We start from the raw sequence: 21,346 nt of genomic DNA on the forward strand, positions 1-21,346 counted from the left end.
TAATGTTAGAAGTGTGTAGTGTAGGAAAGTGTGCCTTCTTGGAAAACTTGAACCTTTCAACTGCTGCTGGTTTAACTCTCTCTAATAATGTGGCTTTATAATTTGTTGCTGGGTATTGACCTAAAGGATCTGTTCCTGTTTATTTTTATTTTTATCATAATAGCCGACTTCATCAAAAACAGGAATCCTCCAAATTATCCTCCAGGACCAATGGCTCTTCCGATTGTGGGGAATTTCTTCAGTTTGGACAGTAAACATCCACACGTATATTTTACCAAGGTAAACATGTATGAAGATATGTTTTCATTTGTGAACAAGGGTAATTATTGGATTATTGTAACTCTTTATTATCAGGGTGTACCAAAAGGTCAGTTAAGTCGCTTCAGCTAATTCAAAATGCTGCAGCACGTGTACTAACTAGAGTTCAGAAAAGGGACCACATTACTCCTGTTCTGGCTGCCTTACACTGGCTCCCTATAGAACACAGGATATCATTTAAAATTCTTCTTCTCGCCTAAAAAGCCCTTAATGGGCAAGCGCCATCTTACCTTAAAGAACTCATTATACCTTACTGTCCAACTAGGGCATTGCGTTCCAAGAATGCACGGTTGTTGGTTGTTCCTAGAGTCTCTAAAAGTACAATGGGAGCCAGAGCCTTTTCTTATCAAGCTCCACTTTTGTGGAATCAGCTTCCAGTTTGTGTTCGGGCGGCAGACAGCCTATCCGTTTTTAAGAGTACGCTTAAGACCTTCCTTTTTGATAAAGCTTATAGTTAATAAAATAATCTAATAAGAGTGCATTGACGTAGATGCGTTGTGCCTCTTCACCTATACATTTGAGTTCTTACTCTTTTTCCTTACTGATGGTATGTCATTCGGTTGTGTGTGTAGACGGTGGAAGCAGGGAGAGGCATATACGTGCCTTGATCCCTGCCGAGTCGACGCACAACTGTTGATTGGTGTCAGTGCCAGAAACACTTTTAGGAGCAATGCGCTCATGGTATAGATGTAATTTGGTTGTGTGTGTAGACGGTGGAAGCAGGGAGAGGCATATACGTGCCTTGATCCCTGCCGAGCAGACGCACAACTGTTTATTGGTGTTAGTGCCAAAAAAACTTTTAGGAGCAATGTGCTCATGGTATACAGTAGATGTGGTGCATACATCTTAGTTCCTAATCTTTTCCCTCACCCTATCCTAAGAGAGTGCATGTACGTATAGACACGTTGTGCCTCTCCACCTCTGTTCTTTACTTCTTACTTGCTACCCCTTTCCCTCAACCTATCCTAAGGGAGTCCATGTACGTAGACATGTTAGTTTAGCTGCTATAGGCTTAGACTGTCGGGGGACACCTTACTTCTTCCTTCTGTCTGTCTGTACCTGTGGACTCTCATGTTCCGAATAACCCAGCTTCCCCCAAATTTCTTTTTGGTGTCTATCTACGCCGGGATCCTGAATCGTGGCTGATCCTGTTGCTGCGATCCTGTGTCCTGGATGCTCTATCCTGAGTTCTGGATTTGAGTTCTGGATTTGAGTTCTGGATTTGAGTCCTGGACTTCGAGTCGTGGCTGAACCTATCACTGTGGTCCTGCCTGACTTTCATCATACTACTTCCCTGATAGCTCCCACAGGATTGTTGACATCCTTGTGGACTCATCTTCTTATTATAGACACATGCATTTCCAAACATTTGTTCTACCTATGCTGTAAAATGTATTATCTCTTCGATTTACACACGGCATCTATTGCACGTCTGTCCGTCCTGGGAGAGGGATCTCTCCTCTGATGCTCTCCCTGAGGTTTCTCCCATTTCCCCCTTTAAACTGTGGGGTTTTTCTCTGGAAGTTTTTCCTTGTACGATGTGAGGGTCTAAGGAGAGAGGGTGTCGTATTGTCATACTGATATTCTGTACAAACTGTGAAGTCCACTGAGACAAATGTAACATTTGTGATATTGGGCTATATAAATAAACATTGATTGATTGATTGATTGATTGATTGATTGATTGATTGATTGATTGATAATTATTATGTAGACATAAATATCTAATTCATTTAAAGTTAATTTGATTTACAATCAATTCAAGATTTTCGTCCACTATTCAGCCATTGCCATAAGTATAGTGGAGTTTGTGAACAAAAACAAATGTGTAACTTTGCCAATGTACTGAGAATAATAAAAGCCATTTCGATCATTTTTATTTACCAAAATAATAAGGTTAAGTTGTTCTTCCTTCTGAACTTGATACACCTGGTAGCCTTTTAGTTCATTATTGAGCAATTGTATTTGCATTTTGATTTTGAACAAATGATCAGGTTGATATCATGCAGTAGTGCTTGGATTCATCTGTGTTTGTTCCTTGATTTACAGCTGGCTGACGTTTTTGGGAGTGTGTTCAGCATCCGCCTCGGCAGTGAAAAGACGGTGTTTGTGTCTGGGTATAAGATGGTGAAGGAAGCCTTAGTGACACAAGCCGACAACTTTGTGGACCGGCCTTACAGCCCGATGGTGACCAGAATTTATTCAGGAAACTCAGGTGAATCACACAAACATACAGTACATTGGGCCCTCACCATAGTTGTAAGATATATGGTCATCACCTTGTTGACTTTTTGCTGAAATAGATATTGGCTGTTCTGTTTACATAGGTATGTCACCAATTTAGCTATGATTCAAGAATAAATAGCTGTTTTTACTTTAACATTATAAGACTTGGGGAAAGCCGTATTTACAGCTCTTGGAAAGGATGTAATTGCATTTTTATGCTTTTTTATTATCATTATAATAGATGCATAACATGGTCTTAATATTAAAATAATTGTTTTTAGTTTTTTCTCTTTTTATATATATTCAGTGCAAACTATTGTCTTATTTTTATATACTTATACTTTGCTTTTCATTGCAATGATAGCATATTGTCATTGTGTATCCACTTCGTTAAGTTGTAGTGTAAAACCTTGGTTATGCATTGTGAAAACTTAATAAAAAGTGTTTCGATCAGAATAAAAGTTATCGTGACAGTCCTAAAGCACATCACTATTTAAGGAGTCAACCTGATGCCTGCCTCTGTACTGATGTGTGGTTTCTCTGTGTCTCAGCGGGTCTTTTCTTCAGTAATGGGAGAGTGTGGAGGAGACAGCGGCGTTTTGCCATGGCCATGCTACGTACCTTTGGTCTGGCCAAGAGCTCCATGGAGCAGAGCATCTGTGAGGAGAGTCATCATCTGCAGGAGGCCATGCAGAAGGAGAAAGGTTGGGAAAATCAACAAAAGCGAATACATTTTATTTAACAGAATGAGAAGCAAAATAAAGAAACTGACTTTGTCCTGCTCAGGTGAGCCATTCGACCCCGTGCCCCTCTTAAACAACGCTGTGGCCAACATCATCTGCCAGATAGTGTTTGGGAGACGGTATGAATACGGCGACCACAACTTCCAGAGCATGCTGAAGAGTCTGACTGAGATGGCCTATTTGGAGGGATCCATATGGGCTCTAGTAAGATGCAAACCAGCTCAGACACATTTAACAACCTCACACAGCTTTTCATAACATGCATCAGAACCAGTGTGTCGGGGAAACACAAGAAAAGACACTTTATTTATTATTTTTATGTAATTACTTGTAGGGATCATTTTAGATGCCTTTTTCATTTCTTGCACCAATCCCAATCTGATACTGTTTTTTCTCTTTCTTAACAATTTAGCTGTTGATAATAAATGTGTACGGATGCACTTTGCAATTGTTAGCCATCAAAAACGTCATAACCTAATATTCTCCTAGAAATAAATAAATAGCCCACATCAGGAATCAGTAGTGCTACTTCTGCTTCTTTTCATTAGAACTGTTTCACACACACTTTGAGCAACATTTTAAAGCATTGAAGCATTCAAAATGACATTTAAAATGCAATTTTTAGCAAATAATGTAATCTGATTATTTAGAATAACAACATTATTATAATCCCAGTGTAAAATACAGGATTTAACACTCAATATGAACATATCATTTAGTTTATAAAAATAGACTGAAAATATATATTTTTTGTCCTTCCCGATATCGGATTTAGTGATAATTGCCAGTATTGAACTGATAATGATACTAAAATCAGCACATTACTCATTTATATACATTTTTATATTTGTGGACAAAGTAATCTGTAATGTATTTAAAACAATTAAAATGTGTCATTCTGGCAATTGAAAGTCTGTCAGAAAATATGATGAATATAACTTAGGTCTTTGCTTGCCCATGTATATAAACAACCGCTGAATATTCCCGTCTCCTTTCCGACAGCTTTATGATGCGTTCCCAGCTCTGATGAAACTCCTGCCGGGGCCTCACTGTGGCATCTTCAGCAGCTCCAGGTCTTTGGAGGCATCTATCAGAGGAGAGATAGAGAGGCACAAGTTGGACCTGGACCCCAGCAACCCACGAGATTACATCGACAGCTTCCTCATAGAAGAGAAAGTATGGTGTTTGTAGTGTTGCCGATCAACCAACGTGAACAGCATGGCAAAATAAAAACTAACTGACCATATGTTTGTTCCTCAGCACAACAGAAACAGTGAACTACGCTTTGACGATGACAACCTGGTTCTGTGTTGTCTGGATCTGTTCCTGGCTGGTAGTGAGACCACTTCAAAGACCCTGCAGTGGGGCCTCATCTACCTCATCAACAACGCTCAAATCCAGGGTGGGTGTTCACATCAGCAGCAGAACAAGTATAAAAGTAACCAGAGAAGATCAAGTTTAAAACCTTTTTATTTGACCTCCTAGATAAAGTCCATGCCGAGATAGACAGAGTGATCGGACAGAGCCGACAGCCCAGTATGGCAGACAGACCCAACCTGCCCTACACTGACGCTGTCATCCACGAGGTCATGAGGATGGGAAACATTGTTCCTTTAAATGGACTCAGAATGGCTGCCAAGGATACAACACTGGGTGATTTCGTCATACCCAAGGTGCGTTTACTTAGCAACTTAGGAGTCACAACAGAAGGCTTTGTTTATTTTGTGTTTAATAGAAAAACAATATGTTATTTACTGCTGAATCTACTTGGAGATTTATGCTTCAAGAATAAGCAAAGGGCAAAATTGCCGGAATACATCAATTATATATCTTACATACTGTAGTCCCAGTACTTAGGAGGATTCAACCAAGCTGGGGAAATATATACTCTATTGGGTGGGTGCTTTCCTAAAATTGATATATAAAATAAAATAAATAACTAGATGGGCACTTAGAGTGTATAGACCTCCGCAATTGCCAAATACTCTTACAATGATGATGAAAGGGGAAAATGACATATTTATCCACATTTTGATTTAAATATGCTCCGAAATTAAACAGGTTCTTCCCTGGCCCCTGCCACACACTTTTGTACCAAGCTCCATAAGATCGGGCAGGCAAACCAAACGTGTGTACGTGTGTACGTGTGTACGTGTGTACGTGTGTGTGTGTGTGTGTGTGTGTGTGTGTGTGTGTGTGTGTGTGTGTGTGTGTGTGTGTGTGTGCAGGGAACCTCAGTGATGCCTAACCTAACCTCCGTGCTGTTTGACAAGACTGAATGGGAAACCCCCGACACCTTCAACCCTGAACACTTCCTGGATGCTGAGGGGAAGTTTGTGAGGAGGGATGCATTTTTACCTTTTTCTGCAGGTACATTTCACATTTCAGTGATAAACAATTAATTAACTGACTTTTGCACATTTGAACCACAAGAAAGGAAATGGTTTAGGGTGCAGGAAATGTAAGCGTATAGTTAAGAGTATAATTGGAAATATCATAGATGCACTTGCCTTCATTGTCTTGCTTTTATGCTTGTTTGTTTCTCCAGGAAAGCGTGCATGTCTGGGTGAAGGTCTGGCGAGGATGGAGCTGTTCCTGTTTTTTGTCAGTTTGCTCCAGACATTTTGTTTTTCAACGCTGAACGGAGTTCAGTTGAGTACTGAAGGAATCATAGGAGCCACACGCACGCCGTACCCCTTTAAGATCTATGCCACAGCCCGCTGAATCCTGCAAACTGTGCTCTACTATAGAGCAAAGCACACATACATACATTTTAACATATGCAACACAAATGCTGTATCGTTGGCTAGTTTGCCTGTCAACACAAAAAGAACACATTACCAGCAGAGACAGCATTCAACAGTCCTGTCTATAACATGTGTCTGAAACACGAGAGCTGATGGTGACACAAGATGAACTTTAACATGGTTTGTTTTGCCCATTATCACGAGTGAAATGTGATACATTTACATTTGTCCAATATCGAGAGTTATGTACCCAGCATACAGCACCAACACTCTCCAATATATGCCTATTATTACTCACTTTATATGATTTCAGGTGGACTATAGCAACTATAAAAAATAAATGTTGCTACAGAAATGCCAGATCTTTCTTTCATCAGGGTTGTTATTAGATTTCAATGATTGGATCTATCCTGATGAGGTTCATTTAGAAAATTGCTGCATTATTTTCACATGCGGAGGCGCTGATGATATGGAACACATATTAAGAGAACACAGTCAAAACGTTTTTTAACATCAAAGTGAAAACATTTTACATTTGTTATTTTCCATGTTTATCATCGTTGCTCCTAAACTGAGATTGAGGCAATTTATTTTAAAACACATTTTTAGAAAATGAATTTATTTATTTATTCACAAGAAAAACCAAAGGCTTTAAATTTGAACTCTTTAAATTCCTGAATATTCATAATGCTTTCCTCACTTTTCTTGATTAACACACAAACATACAACAATGCACAACAGTAGTTTCTGTGCAGCGCTACGTTTGATTGTCCTTCTTATTTTCTTACACACTGCTCCTAAATCAGCAATCAGAATATTTCACTGCAAAACATAAAATAAAAAGCACTTTGAAATACATCTAATGATCACAAAAGGAAAAACCATCATAACAGAGTGCTTCTTTAGTATTATAGCAAACACACAGAGTGACAAGGCAATCAACCCACAGCTAACTCATGTTGAGAAACTAGTGCAGTTAAACTTAAGACCCCAAGAGCCAATAACCCAAAATATCTATATTAAATATCAAAGAACACACCTGCTCCTCACTCTGAGCTTTTACAGACACTAAAACAGCCTGAAAACATCCATGATTAAATTGATATCAACTACATTTCTCAATTTACAATTTTAAGGAGCTGTATGAAAGCTTAACTTGATTCTTACATTTGTATCAGAAGCTGGTGTTAAAATCACATTTACATTACAGCTGTACAACTTGAATACAAAGGCCTTACTTCAAATCACGCTTTAGGAGTGTAGAAAATACAAGACAAATTCACCAGTCGTGGATTTCTTGCTGTTGCAGCACCTCAGAGGTTCATTACGTAATAAGATTTATAATATTTTCACATCTTAACATGATGGGCTTGTTGAATTTGAGTAAAAAGTCACAAGTGACTGACTCAATTTTGATGCTAAACAGCAGTTGGTGGCCAGCACCAAATATAGCAATCTTTTTTTCTCTAAGCATATTTTGTCTTTTTGCCTGTAGGCAGGATGTTGTTACCCACTTGTATGCATGTATGATGGTAAAGATTTCCATACATCAACACTCATCTGAAGTTAGTTAGTGTAAGCATTCAATTTACCCTTTAAAACAAAACACATTCATATATCTTGGGCTTCAATTCTGAATGATATAGCTAAGCATTCATTTACATTTCTGTCATTCCTGTTCAAGTATACATCATGTCAGGATATAAGAGACTGAAGGCTAAATTGATTATACATATTATTATGGCAGAAGGGAAATATGCTCCACAGGTTGGGACAGTGTGTGTAACTTGTGTGAAGTGAACACAGGTTGTGGGTTCCTGTTGAATAGCGGTCCTCCTGCAGTCAGTGTCTTGTGGTACAGTAAGCTAAAGTCTCGGTTAGGTGACCCCATAATGTTTTGTCTGATAATGAAGTGCTCATTGATCGTTCGTGACCTCCTCCCGAGCGCTGAGAGCAGATGTGTTTAAGGTCACTTGAGTGCTCACTGTTGGGAGTGAGAGTATTCTTCTGTTTGACTTAAGGTGAGACGTTTGGCTCGATGACACGGTTACTTGGAGGTAGCAGCCGGCACGCTGATGGAGAGCGGCCGGCGGGGAGCGTTTGAGACCTGCCGCTGCTGCGACAAGAAAGACTGTCCGGGGGTCAACACGGAGGAGGTGCAGCCGCCGAGACGGGCCTCCATCGCCAGCTTCTGAAAGCCCAGACTCTGAATGACAAAAAAAAAAGACATTTAAGTGTCAATAATGTCATAAAAAGGCAGGAGAAACACCAGGTAATCTGAATTTGTTTTACCTTGTTGTACCACGCAGTGACAATCAGCTTCTCCTCGTACTCTCTCAGTTTGGCCTGCTCACAAAGACGCTACAGAGGCAAAACAATACAACATGAATTAGGTTTGGATCCCATGTCCTTTATAAACATATTGTATATTCACAGACAAGGAGTCAAAAACATATTTACTTCCAGGGTGAGAATCTGTTTGTCCCGATCGGCCAACTGGTTCCTCAGAGCCTGGATCTCAGCGGTGGCTGGGTTAAGCTTTGGATCCAGTGCTCTTATAACCTACAACAACAAAGTGTGAAGGCACATTCATTTATTTGACTCAAGGAATAATACGTTAAAACTAAATACACAAATAATAGAGAAATTATATTATCGTATCACTCACATTGCGAGCTTTCTCCAGGTACATCTTGTACCTCTCTTCCATGGCCCTCATGTCATCGTCCTTCTTCTTCAGAGCAGCCATCAGCTCATCCAGCTTCAGGGCTTTGAGGCAAGAAAGAAATGATAATGTTTCCCTTCAGTCACATTGTGCTGTTGTGCATATTTCTGGGGGAAATAGCACTCTGCTCATGAGAAGAGAGAGACGCTGACTACAGAATAGGTTATATTTTCCACTCTAGAGGTTGCGGTAGTGGTAACATGTTGGAATTATCAGAGAAAATATTTTTGACTTACAATTCTGAGTGTTGTCAGGCTGCAGGTCCTCCAGCAGCTCTTTCTTCTTCATGATTTCGTCCTGAGCCTCGTTCAGTTGGACCCTGAGGAAACAAAAGCAGTTTCTTTAGCTCCCTCTACTGGAGAACATGTATATTCATTTGATTTCTCAACTTTTCTTTAAGAGTTGACACTTTTCATATTTCAAACTTACATGTGGGCATCAAGTTTCCGTTTCAGGTTTGACTGAAAAAAAGAATGAAAAGAGAATGGATTAAAAAGCTTTTTCATAAAATCAATTCATTGCAAAATAAACACATTAGCAAAAATTACCTCTAAATTATGTAAACATTTTGAGGGAAAACGTAAACTAATGTGATTTCTTTACATAATGCCATCCCAGCACAAAGTCTAAACAGCCTAATAAGATGAACTCAGTGGGACTCTCTGGGTGTTTCTCAATGTCGAGGAAAGCTGCTCCAGAGCCACTATTTCAAGCATACTAAGCCATCGAGTGCCGCCGAAGGACTGTTCCAATCTCCAGCATACTTGGAATTCTACCGAGGCCGGCGTACTTCGTAGCGAGAAATTTCGAGGCTGCACATGTGTAGACTCCACGGTCTTAAAATCCAATTTCCAAATCTTTGGCGGAAACAGCACTCCATTCAAGGCGGGGCCTCGCATATGACGCACACCTGCACACCTGTTAGCCTGTTAGCCTGTTCCACAATTCTTTGTTTTCCGAGGCTAGGAAGGATTCTTGCCTCGCTTCTGAAGCAAGTGACTCGGAAGACATGTGCTACCAAGCAAGCGTCCTTGACATTGAGAAACACCCTCTCTCTCTCTCTCTCAGCATGGCTCACTCACATCATCAGGTTTGGCTGCCTGACTCTGCAGAGCCCTCTGGAGGTCCTCCACCTGCTGCTGCAGCTCACTCATCCGCTCTCCACTCAATCTGCAGATAGATAATCATAAAGAGGAAGGAAATATAAAACAAGAATACGTTTATAAACACCCAAAACGAAAAACAGCCAAAAGTCAATGACTATAAAAGGTACAAAAAAAGCTTGCTGCTGATTTATGAAGACTTGTAAAACGTTTAACCTGTTCTCAGTGTCCAGTTCACTGCGTGTCTTATGAGCCTCCTCCAGCTGGGCCTGCAGTGTAGCGATCTTCTCCCCCTCAAGCTCCTCCTGCTGCACTCTCAGCATCTTGTTCTCGTGCTGCAGCCTGATGAACTTCTCTCTGAACATCAATACACACAAGGTCAATCATCACACAGCACACTGAGGACGGGATAAATAATTCTGCATCGTTGAAACAGTGTCTGTTACCTGTACTCTATGGGTATTAATTCAGCTGCCAGGTTTTCATGGCTGGGGCTGGAAGAAGGAAGAATCCCTGCATAGAGAAAGTATGTTTGCTTTAGAATAAAAAAAGGGGCAAAGCGGCGTCATTACTGTCAGATTTAACATTGCAGTTAGATACCTGCTTGTGAGAGCTGGACCTGCTGAGCCTGAGTGCATCGCAGCTCCTCGTTGGTCTCCTTCAGAGAGTCCCTCTCTATGATGGTCCTCTAATGGACGGGAATATATGTTCAAACCACAGTGTTCGTAACGGCAAAAGAAAATAAAGTCCTCTAGATAATTTTTCCGGACACATTTCCAAAGCTGCCTCACCTCTTTTTCCTTCATCACAGTTTCGTGCTTTTCTTCTAATTTCTTCATCTCGTAGGCCAGGTTGTCTGCTCGCCGCGACTCTTCAGACAACTTCCTGTGTAGCTCTTGGACCTGATTATTATGTATCAAGATAACAAAATAATTAACTTGGGAAGTCCAGTTAGCTACAAACATTTTTAAAGCACTGTTGCTCTTGGCTCCTACACTTTCCTAATAAATGGCAATATATATAATAACTACAATCTGTCTCCCTGCTGTTCATTTTAAATCCTGTGTGCTGTATGAGATGTATACCATATGAAGTTAGGTGGATTTAGGGTGGAGTTTCCCATTAGTTCCCAGCCATGCTTTGCCTCACCTGTCTCTTGTACGTCTCCAGCTGTGCGCGGGCAGCGTTGGCCTTGCGCAGCTCTTCCTCCAAGCTGACCGTGTTTTGCATGTAGGTCATGTTATTCTCCTCTAGCAGCTTCATCTGCCTCTTCAGATCTCCAAGATTCTCCAGCTTACGTTTGTATGTGTCCACTGAGGCCTCCAGCATCACCACCCGATCTGAGCAGTTCCTACAACATATGAATACAAAATAAATGCATTCAATTTAAAAAAAGGCTACCAATAAATCGCTGATTACAACTGCTTCAGAAAGAATCATTTTCAATCATTAATCCCTGTTTTTGACTCTGCAAATGAATAAATGCTACAATGTAGTAATATATCTTAAACAGTTAATCGTTTTTCTTTGGAGTATTACATTGATGTTGCTTTTCTGGTTTCATTTGTTTGTGCTCATACAAGAGGTTCACAACATTTAAAGCAATTTATCCGCTGATTTTTGTTCAAGCCAAACAAAACATGAGCTAATTTCACTGATTAGCACTCACTCAACCAGACGAGAAAGGCTAATCAGTGAAATCCTGAGTGACCTTCTTTCCAGCGCACTAGCACAGGACTGATCTGTGTTTGTTTGCCGCTCCTTGAGGAAAAATCAGTTTATTACATTGTTTAAAGAATACTTGATTGACATCCCCCCAAAGAAACAAACCTCAGAACGTCCAGTTCATCCTTCAGGGCTCGAGACTCTTCTGCCAGGCTGGTGAGGTCGTCATTGCGGTGCTGAACCTCGATCAGCTGCTTCTCCAACTCTTCACAGTGGATCCTGTAGTCATCCTTAGCCGCCTCCAGCCTAAACAGATGCAAATTCACATAAATGTTCAGACTTTACAACCATAACGAGGTTCCTGCAGCACACTTTGGCAGAAGGTGACCCACCTGAAGGTCTCCTCCTGCAGCGTCTCTAACAGTTGCTGCAGCTGGTTGTGTTTCCTTCCTGAGGGGGTGCTGGGGTCATCGAATGTGTCCAGCTGATTGGCTCGGTCTGTTAGGACATCGTTCTCAGCCAATAAGCTGTTCCGTTCCTCTTGAAGAATAGCCACCTGTCCAGGTACAACACTGTTTAGAGCCACTCTCACAAAAGCTATACAATTTTGAAGTGAATTAAATATACAAACAAAACATAAATGTATGTCAAGTCAGCAGAAAGAATATGTTAAGGTTTCTTTGGTCAATTATTTCATGCAAAGCTGTAAAGTTACATCTGAGCATCAAAAGACAAACCCCCTCCATTACAGACAACTCTCGTCCTCTCCCAGCTGTAAGCAAACAGTTAACCATGCTGGAAGCAGAGCACAGACAAAGTGCCCTTTAAGCAAACATGTTAATACACGGTTAGTTAGTTTGACTTCTCACCCATCATTTCCCTGACGTGTACCGTTTTACCACCACATTATTAGTCCAAGTTAACGTGTTGTTGTTTAAACATCCTGCAGACAACATGTCTGCAAACTGGATAAAGACCACCTCCTGGGTCAGAGCCTACATTAGACAATACTTGTTTAACTATATTTTAGCAAAATTGATCAAATTAATAGTATAATAAAAATATCATACGGTTGTCTAATATGTGAATACATTGTATGAAGCATAACATAATAAGATTATCATATAAGGCACTACATTTGACAAAATCTATCACACATATCAATTTTTTTCGTGTTCAGCTTCTCCATATTAAATGAGAGAGTAAATGATAACAGAATATCGTGATTATCATTGCCACAAGATTGAATCTAAAAGTTTTAAAATAAATAATATTAAATAATCACCCATTCCTATTTTTTATCATCATTGTCTAATCCTATGAACTACTTAAAGTCCCACATAAAACAACCTTCATAAAATGTCACACTGCTTTTATGAAAAGATGACAAAGTGGTTATTCCATCAGACAGATGTTCTTTGGTAAATTACAGAAAGGAACCAAGAAGACAGACACTGTGTGAGTCGTCATCCTGATGAGCCGTCTGTTAGCGGAGTTAGAGTAAACATTTGAGCAGCTTGTTTAGACGGTTTTAGTTTTTGCTGAAAGGTCGGCCATGTTGGACTTACCTTGCTGCAGCGAGAGAGGAGCAACACTGGTGACAAAACAATCAATCTGTCGAGAGTCCAGTAAACAGTTGATCAGTGCCTGTGCTACATGGAGTCTGTGCAGTGGTGAGGGGGGGCTCTAGCAGTGGCTCGCTGCCACAGAGGGGCCAGCAGAGCCCAGACTCTGAGCCCACAGTCCTTCTGCCACAGCAGCTCCAGACAATGGACCAAGCATTACAGCACATTACACAACGCCTGTTTATACAGTACCACTGGCGTGCATGCATGTAGACATGAAGCTCTGAAAATCAGTTAAGCCATAGACAAGTACTGAGACCAGAAAATAATTGTGATATATGTTTTCCTTTAGAAAAGGTGTTTGCAGGGTTTTATCCTATAGGAAATAAAATACCAGGGTCGTAAGTTACGGTAGTAAAAATATAGAAATGTTTTGTTTGTTAGTGATCAATGACTTCATTTTTTACAGAAAGCTTGCACCAGCAGCCTCTGAATGCTAACAAAGTATCACATTAGTACCAGCTTAATAGAATGATTTTAAGAACACCAAATTACTTGCTTAAAAGATTTGTGTTGGTTTATAAAATGTGAGATTGTCAGAATTCATTTCCATGAGGCTGTTTGCAGCAGACAGATCTCAGGTAATGAACTTGGAATTGTATATTCATCACAACTATAGTAAAGCTCAAGCTTCATGCAAAGTTTATGTTACGTTCACTCTAATCTTGATTACCATAAATGGTCAGGTTTACGCATAATCTTCTTTTTGCATTTAGTGTTGCGCGAAATATGACCAATGCATTTTAGTCAAGTACTTAACACAAGGTACATTTCCCATAATGTTTCTCCTCCTAGAAAAGTAAATGTCTCATTTAAAAGAACATTTAATAATCCCTTGTTTCCTTAAAGAGAGGGTGTAAAAGCTTTGTATTCACCTGCATGTCCAGGTCCTGACAGCGCTGGGCTAATGCTTCCTTGTCCGCTAAAAGTTCAGTGAGTTCCTCTAGGGCTTTTTTCAGCTGGAAACATGAAGGAAAGCAGAATTTAGACAACAGCCAATTTAGTAAGACAACATAAAATTACTTACCTGGGAAAATGTACACATTACCTTCAAATGAAAGGGATATATAGATATAATCAATACACTAATGTTAGAATGCAATGTTAACATGAACTTGAGGGATTCCTATTAAGTAGAGTATGTACATGGTTCATATTCAATTGGTAAAAATAAATGACACAGTATAAAGTACAGACTGTGTAAAGGCTCCCAGTTGAGAATCTGCGTGGTAATAAAAATACAAACCTGATGATCCAAGTCCCCGGACGGTTCGGCTCCAAACGGGGCTGTGATCTCTCTGCTCATGAGCTGAAGAGGAAAAAGGTCACTGGGTTTATGGATCACAGATTCATTTGAATAGCTTCAAAGCCTAAATATATTTTACCCAAATACAAACATAATCAATGCCCAAATACTGCAGCTGAAGTTAATTTAAAACACATAAAATAAATAAATCAAAAATGCACCACAGTCAAGCTTTTTTTTTTATATATCTTTGACATCTCTAATCTGATTGTGGGAGAAACTTGGTATAAAAAGAATAGTTTGGATTATTTTTAAGTGGGGTTGTATGAGGTCCTTCGTCAGTGTAACCAAAGTCATTCAATAGGACAAACAACTAATTGATCGAGGCAGTGGTACACGAGCAACTCTGTGTTCTCTCATTGAAGTGAAATTAATGATTTTGTCAATATAGTCTGCTGGCTTTGAATTGTAAATGAATTGCATTTATAAAGTGGTTTATCTTCTCTTTGCTTACACCAAAAGCACTTTAACAATGTACACACATTTAAGGTAAAGCAGTGACAATATTCTAAGATTTGTTTAGGTTGCTAAAATATGTTTTGACCATTGCTTTCCTCCCGTTATGGGTTTCCTTTAACTGGGGGCATGACTATCTTCTGTAGGTATTTCTCTGACTATGTGAAAGTACCTCACACACCCCTATTGAAACATTAGAAGCAGCCCTTTAAGACAAACTGACCTCCTGGATGGCTGTCATCACAACGTGCTGCACAGACTCCTCCAGGGTCATGATGATCTGAATGTATTCTGTCGACAGAATGAGAGAATCAAATACTACACACACACATCGACTACATTGTTTTTTAATTTTCAGCACTTGTGCCCCACTTGCAAATGTAACACTGACGTCATTGATTTCCCAGATAGGCTGCCTGAAGGGCTCTGCCTTTGTCAGAGGCTTGGCAGGGCAATAATTAAACAGTGTTCCTCTGACAGGCCCTGATCTAACAGATTTTGATGGAACTATTCCCTTCCTTTGTTCTCTGTTCACCAAATGTTTGCTGTAAATATGTTTGTGTCTAATTTTAACAGAGAAGCAGCCACACACCTTGTTTACGCTCACATCTGACAGCACAGCCCAATACGAGCTGCAGCAGCCTCCCCAGCTCTTTGGGGTCTGAGTGCTCTGCCACCAGGGCCACGTCTGGCACCAGGAACACTGCGATCTCCTGGCCTAAGACCTGACGGCACAGAGTCAGAAAACAGTGAGCAAAACTGCATTGATTCTATCAGCTTAAACCTGCAAACAGCTGTGTAAGTAGTTATGCTACAACTGGGAGAATGAATGGATAACATAAATCAGTTGTGTGTTGAAAAAGCTGAGTGGATAAAGAAATGGCTGAGCTTCAGTACTCCATTGTGGATGTTCTGAGTGCCAGGCTTAAACAACTTGAAGCTTGCTTTGATCTCAATTGCACAACAGGCTCACGGGGGTTTAGCGCTACGTAAACAGTGTGTAGTACAAATCCCACAAGAAGTGAATGAACACACAAGAGTCTGATTCTCCCAATCATCTAATGTGCAAACACAAGGGGATATTGTGCATGTATCCCCACACTAGCGTGTGTTCATTTTGTTAACTCAATATGTTCTTCAACTATGTTTTTAACCTTTGTAATTTATGCAAAGAATATATAATCTCTTTTTTATTTAGTTGACAAATAGAGGAGAAGGAATATTCTAGAATATTTTATCCCCCGAAGAAATAAGGTCTACAGCTACTTATTCAACTTAATGTTAACAGTGACAGCAGGGCTTGAGAGGAAAAACGAAGGTGATATTTTAACTAGATTTACTGAAAGTATGATGACCAAAACAACTTGACTGAAAAACTAAACAGGACTAAAAACAATAAAATATAAGACTTTCATTTGACCAATAACTAAGGAAAATACTAAATACCATTTTTTTTTTTAAATAGCTGATGAAATTCAAACTTTTTCAAATATAATATTGAAATATTGTGTACATGAACACAACCTACCTCATTATAATAATCAACGATCATCTGAAGAATCTTCTTCAGGTTGTTCATCTGAGAACGCACACAATATCGTAAACTTAGTTTAGTCACACTCACAACACAGATTCACTTCAAACAGAAGTAATGTTCATGCCATCACAAAACCATGATTTTTTATATGTATGCAAGAAAAATATGCATTTTTTACAGCAGATGTTTTTATTTGTCGCAGCAGTTTCCTTATCTGGCATGCCAACATGTCTAAGGGGAGTGATACAGTCACAGCCAAACAGATGGGAGAGAGAATGGCATGCATTTAATTTCCAAACTACATTACATATAGCTGACCAATTTGGACAAACATACATGAACACATTTCCCCAGAGCAGTCAGAGAGCAGGGTCAGAGTGCTAAGCCGGGAGCAGCACCAGCGCAGGAAGGCAGTGTCAAGGACAGTTAAGCAGGGTTGAAGCAAACAGAGGATTTAGCACACAGGGTTTAAGCAAAATATGAAGAAAAAAGTGAGAGAGAGCAGAGGATGGGGAAGACACCACTCCTTTACCTTCAGTCTCCAGTTGTCCTCAACATCTGGTTTGATACGAAGGAGCCATCCGTCAGTGAACCATGATGGGTCTCTGCAGCACACAGAAGGGGAACAGTTCACAGGTCAGCCGTTCAAGGTCAAATGATTCTGGATGATACTCAATATTTGCTTTCTATCTACTCTCTTTCACTTAAGCAAACTACTTCCTGCATTCTCAAAATATTCATACAGGAGTGTTGTTTCATTCAGCTGTGTGTTACACATGTAGCTGGAGAGTAACAGACAGTAACGCATATGTACCGTAGCTTTGGCTACAATAGAACTTTATGTTTAACAGAGGTGGTGAACTTAAAAACAATCTGTTGTTGATTTTCATTGTCTCACAATAAAATCTGATGTTGGCTGTTTATGATTTACATAGATTACAAATGTTTTGCACCATTAACTGTGTGTGTGTGCATGTGGTGACTTACATTTGATGCAGTGCTTGTGATATGGCCACTCCTGTGGTCAGCTCCCCCACTGCTGTGCAGGGTGCAGGAGTGGTTGAAGGTCTGCAGCTGAGAAGCATAAAACACAGCATCACAGGAAGAACGGGCAAAACAATCCATGGAGAGAACAGCGAATAAAACATTGTTAGGGAGGGCAGTGACATGCTGCTGCCCACTGCATTATTTCCAAGCCATCACTGGAGCGTGTCTTCACAAAACTGCAGATGTGTAGAGATAGTGTACTACTTACATTCAAACCCTGAAGAGGAGAGAATGAATAAAGGAGAGAGGAGATAGTGCCAGTCAGGTTAGGACAAAGGCTTCCCCTCTTAAGTGAAGATGTAAATAATTAAGGTAGCAGACATGGTGTGAGGTGAATTCTCCTCGGCTAACATCATTTTCCTCAAACAGGAACTGGAATAGGAAGTGTGTAATGCACATATCCTATTAATGATGGAGGTTATTTACAAACCTATAGAAAGGCTTTTAATTTGAGGTCCATTCAGCATAAAAAGTCCACTCTTAGGTAACAACTTTTTAAGTAATGTGTAGGACATAAAGTACATTTTTATTGGACACAAATGTGCACCACATGACACATGACACCCAGTAGACTAACTTAACACTTAAAGGTCCCATGTCATGCTTTTCCGGTTATTACCCGTCCCCTTGTGTGTTATGAAGCTTTTTATGCATGTAAACGGTCTGCAAAGTCATAAACCCTCAAAGTACACCCTGTAGAGAGTAAAACTCTAACACAGAAAATACCTGTCTATGCTGCCCCAGAACGCCTCATTGGAGATTTCTCTTTTTCTTCCTGGGTACAGTGACGTGCCCATACCCAAATGGACCAATCTGTTGGAGCCGTTACGTTACGTCCGCGGAAGCCCATTACGTTAAGTCCGTGGATTGGTCCAAATTGACCAATCGGCTGACTTCCTCACACACACACTCAATCTTTTCGCAAGCTGCAGCTCCGCCGATTTCGCCTCCCTGAGACGGCGGAGGACGCGGCGAGGCTGTGAGTCGGTGTGTGAGCTGAGCACACACACAAACTCCCAGCCAGGCTGCGGGTGTGTGTGTGTGTGTGTGTTCGGGCTGGTTTCGGGCTGGGTTTCGCTGTGTCTCGCTGTCTCGCAGACGGCCACTGGGCTCATAGGGAGGGGGGGGGCAGGAGCTCAACAAGCCGTTTAGGACAGAGAGTGAATACACAATACTATACAGAGATGCTGTATGAGAAACCAATGTGATTTTGGAAAATTGCACAATATAAATCTATTTTAGTATACCTCAACAATGGGAATTATGATCAGTAGAAATGGCCATGTCATGGGACCTTTAATAAAAGTCGCTCTAATGTCCTTAAAGGACAAAAAGATCTGTGTCAAACTGCCATAAACATTATTTTTTCTTTCACTGGGTTCAAATCTTTTAACCAGCTTCAGTCTTGGTCATCACCACCAAATATTATTCATTTTCAGAATGCTAACCCTTTACTGGAAATGTGTTCACATAATGCCTTTGCATTTAATTATTTATTGTATACTTATTAGCAACAACATCGTTTTTGAAGCATGTATTGGGTGCAGGAAACAAGTATAAAAACATATCTGTGATCAAATGCCTCAGTCTTGTGGGAAAAAGTAGAAACTCCAAGTTGTATTCCATATCTTTAGATATAGAGTCTGATACAATATAATGCATTATTTGATGTTGTAATGACAGTGAGATGGGAAAAAAAGTAGTTTTTAAGCCTTTAATGGAGGCATTTTTAGTGTCTGTGTTTTGGAAACACAGGTGACAATTGATTTATTATAAATGTTAAGGTTTAACTGAAGTAGAAATAAAAACAACTCGCATCCTTGCCAAAAGTCATGGCCTCTTAAGCAAAGCCAAAATGGTAAAAACTTTTACAATTAAAAAGCCTAATATTTCCCTGTGAGGAACAGTATAGGGTTTAATCTGACCTCCTACTTAAATTGTAAGACTTGTCCAACTGTTGGTCAACAAGGTAACTGAAGTGGATTAGACATAGCCTCGGGATTTAGATGTCAATTACTGCTGGCATGAGATCTAACAAGACAACCAACACACTGTGGGTTCACCACCATGAAGGTGCACCACAGGTGCAGCACGCTAGCTACACAAACGAAGGACACTTAACTACTGCTAGTATTAGCTTCGTGTAATCACTTACACAAGTTCAACAAAACAGCAACATTGAACAAATATCTCCCAGTCAATTGGATTAACTCTAAATACGGCGAGGATCGACTCAACTAAAGGACAGTGTTGTCTTTGTCCCTTTAACTTTAGATGTATTAGCCTGCAGTACCATCTCTTGTCGTTATTATACCGGTGGGCAGACACTGTTGCCACGGAGACTTTAATTAAATACTGTAACGGCTGCAACTGAAGCTGATTTCAGTAATAACGACTTTGCTTAGCGACAATAAACGACTATCTGCTCGTTTGTAATTTGTCTGTTTTTCTCTCGGTTTGTAAAGAGTGTCTATGCTGACACCCCCACCACCCTACAAACAGGTGAATCGCTCCCATGGTTTCCTTGTACGGCTGGCACATTCACATAACGCTATTAACTGAACATGTCATTTTATACAACTCACCCATATTGCGAGGCTCTCGGTCAGTGCCATTTTATACTCGTCCGATTGGTTCCATTTAGCTTAAAAGCTAAAGTATTTTCCTCCACCTGTCAGCAAAGCTCTTCCGCTCCTTTCCTCTGCATTTGACCTCACCTGCTGCCAAGAGGTAGCGCTCTTACGCTAAACACGTAACTTGACAGCCCCTATGGAAGTGCTTGTCCGTAAAATAACGTAAAACTACGCGAATGGCGCCGTTTAGTTCTTCGGCGTTTACTTGTGTGCAGGCTCCTACTTGATATGAAGGGAGGGAAATACAAGACGTAGCCAATCAGCGTTGAGATTTGGGAAGATTGACAGCAGTTTAAACCTCGCTATAGCCAATCAATGAGTTGGATCTGTGATTTAAACACGCCTCCATTTTCTGGCCAAAATCAAATCATTTTTGATCCGTTGTAATATGAAATGGCTAACCCTCATAATTGATGGATTATAGATATGTAGAGTAGAGAGTTTGAGGGATCAAACACACGGTAATTAGAATTCAGTTAAATGTTATTTCTTTTTCTATTAATATATAGGTATTAGTTTTTATTTTTCTTGTGCTTTGAGCTTACAACTATTGCCAATCCTCAAACTGCCACTGTACCTCTACTAAACGCTATATACTGTATATTTATACATTAGCTACAATCAAATTTAAATTAAATCATTAACTGAAAGTACAGATTTTTCTTTCACTTGTGTCATTTACCTTTTTTATTTATATATTTAATGAGCAGTCAGTAGTACACTACTACATGAACAAACACAATTATGTTTGTCCCTGGGTCCCACTGCAAAACATAAGGAAGAATGAGTTATCATGATAAAAACAACAAGATACCAAAACAGGTACAAAACAAGATGCAAGCCACGGTTTGAAGGACTACATGACCTCACCCATATTGCCAACATAAATAATAATTCCTGCACAGACAGTTTTGCAGGTATAGCATGGAGGTGGATATGAATACAAATGGAAATGTAATCCCTTTCAACCCTCATTTTATTGTCGACATTAACTCGAAATAGAAAGTGTTTTTCTTTAATCAACCTCCTTTCAGACAGCCACTTAAAGCTTGGCAGCATGCCAACTGTTCTCTGAATATTAATTCATTCCCCATGAATGTAATAAACCTGCTCATTCTAACCATTTATATATCTCATGAGCGTGTCTGTGATTATAATTTAAGGGCTACATTGTGTTATACATAATAACTCACTCATGTCCTGTCCTGCTCTCTG

General features: G+C 40.0%; 2 protein-coding genes across 2 annotated transcripts; one reads left to right on the top strand and one right to left on the bottom strand.

Moving 5' to 3' along the window:
• On the top strand, positions 1-6,344 carry LOC117496046 (cytochrome P450 2J2-like). Its single transcript, XM_034147720.1, has 9 exons — positions 1-279; positions 2,368-2,533; positions 3,096-3,248; positions 3,331-3,491; positions 4,290-4,463; positions 4,548-4,689; positions 4,773-4,960; positions 5,516-5,657; positions 5,836-6,344. Exons 1-9 carry the CDS (start codon positions 88-90, stop codon positions 6,009-6,011), a joined length of 1,494 nt encoding a protein of 497 aa, XP_034003611.1. The 5' UTR covers positions 1-87; the 3' UTR covers positions 6,012-6,344.
• A 299-nt stretch (positions 6,345-6,643) lies between these two features.
• Positions 6,644-20,310, bottom strand: hook1 (hook microtubule-tethering protein 1). Its single transcript, XM_034146868.1, has 22 exons — positions 20,084-20,310; positions 17,439-17,525; positions 16,984-17,056; positions 16,443-16,493; positions 15,507-15,639; positions 15,138-15,205; positions 14,399-14,461; positions 14,028-14,111; positions 11,920-12,083; positions 11,693-11,833; positions 11,012-11,213; positions 10,654-10,764; positions 10,463-10,550; positions 10,309-10,375; positions 10,079-10,219; positions 9,842-9,929; positions 9,189-9,220; positions 8,996-9,078; positions 8,703-8,803; positions 8,495-8,596; positions 8,327-8,395; positions 6,644-8,240 (listed from the first exon to the last, which is right to left on the bottom strand). The coding sequence occupies exons 4-22, from the start codon at positions 16,491-16,493 to the stop codon at positions 8,082-8,084; spliced, it is 1,947 nt and encodes a 648-aa protein (XP_034002759.1). The 5' UTR covers positions 16,984-17,056; positions 17,439-17,525; positions 20,084-20,310; the 3' UTR covers positions 6,644-8,081.
• Positions 20,311-21,346: the final 1,036 nt, after the last annotated feature.

Source organism: Trematomus bernacchii, unplaced genomic scaffold (assembly GCF_902827165.1).
Source record: "Trematomus bernacchii unplaced genomic scaffold, fTreBer1.1, whole genome shotgun sequence".
Taxonomy (NCBI): Eukaryota; Metazoa; Chordata; class Actinopteri; order Perciformes; family Nototheniidae; genus Trematomus; species Trematomus bernacchii.

Excerpts from the sequence above, each read along its gene's own strand:
- LOC117496046 (XM_034147720.1), top strand. The coding sequence starts at position 88 with ATGTGGCTTTATAATTTGTTGCTGGGTATTGACCTAAAGGATCTGTTC. Across the intron at positions 280-2,367 it reads CACACGTATATTTTACCAAG|CTGGCTGACGTTTTTGGGAG; the intron begins GTAAACATGTAT and ends CTTGATTTACAG. Across the intron at positions 3,492-4,289 it reads AGGGATCCATATGGGCTCTA|CTTTATGATGCGTTCCCAGC; the intron begins GTAAGATGCAAA and ends CCTTTCCGACAG.
- hook1 (XM_034146868.1), bottom strand. The coding sequence starts at position 16,493 with ATGAACAACCTGAAGAAGATTCTTCAGATGATCGTTGATTATTATAAT. Across the intron at positions 14,462-15,137 it reads TGATGACAGCCATCCAGGAG|CTCATGAGCAGAGAGATCAC; the intron begins GTCAGTTTGTCT and ends TTTCCTCTTCAG. Across the intron at positions 8,804-8,995 it reads GCCTGACAACACTCAGAATT|CCCTGAAGCTGGATGAGCTG; the intron begins GTAAGTCAAAAA and ends CTTGCCTCAAAG.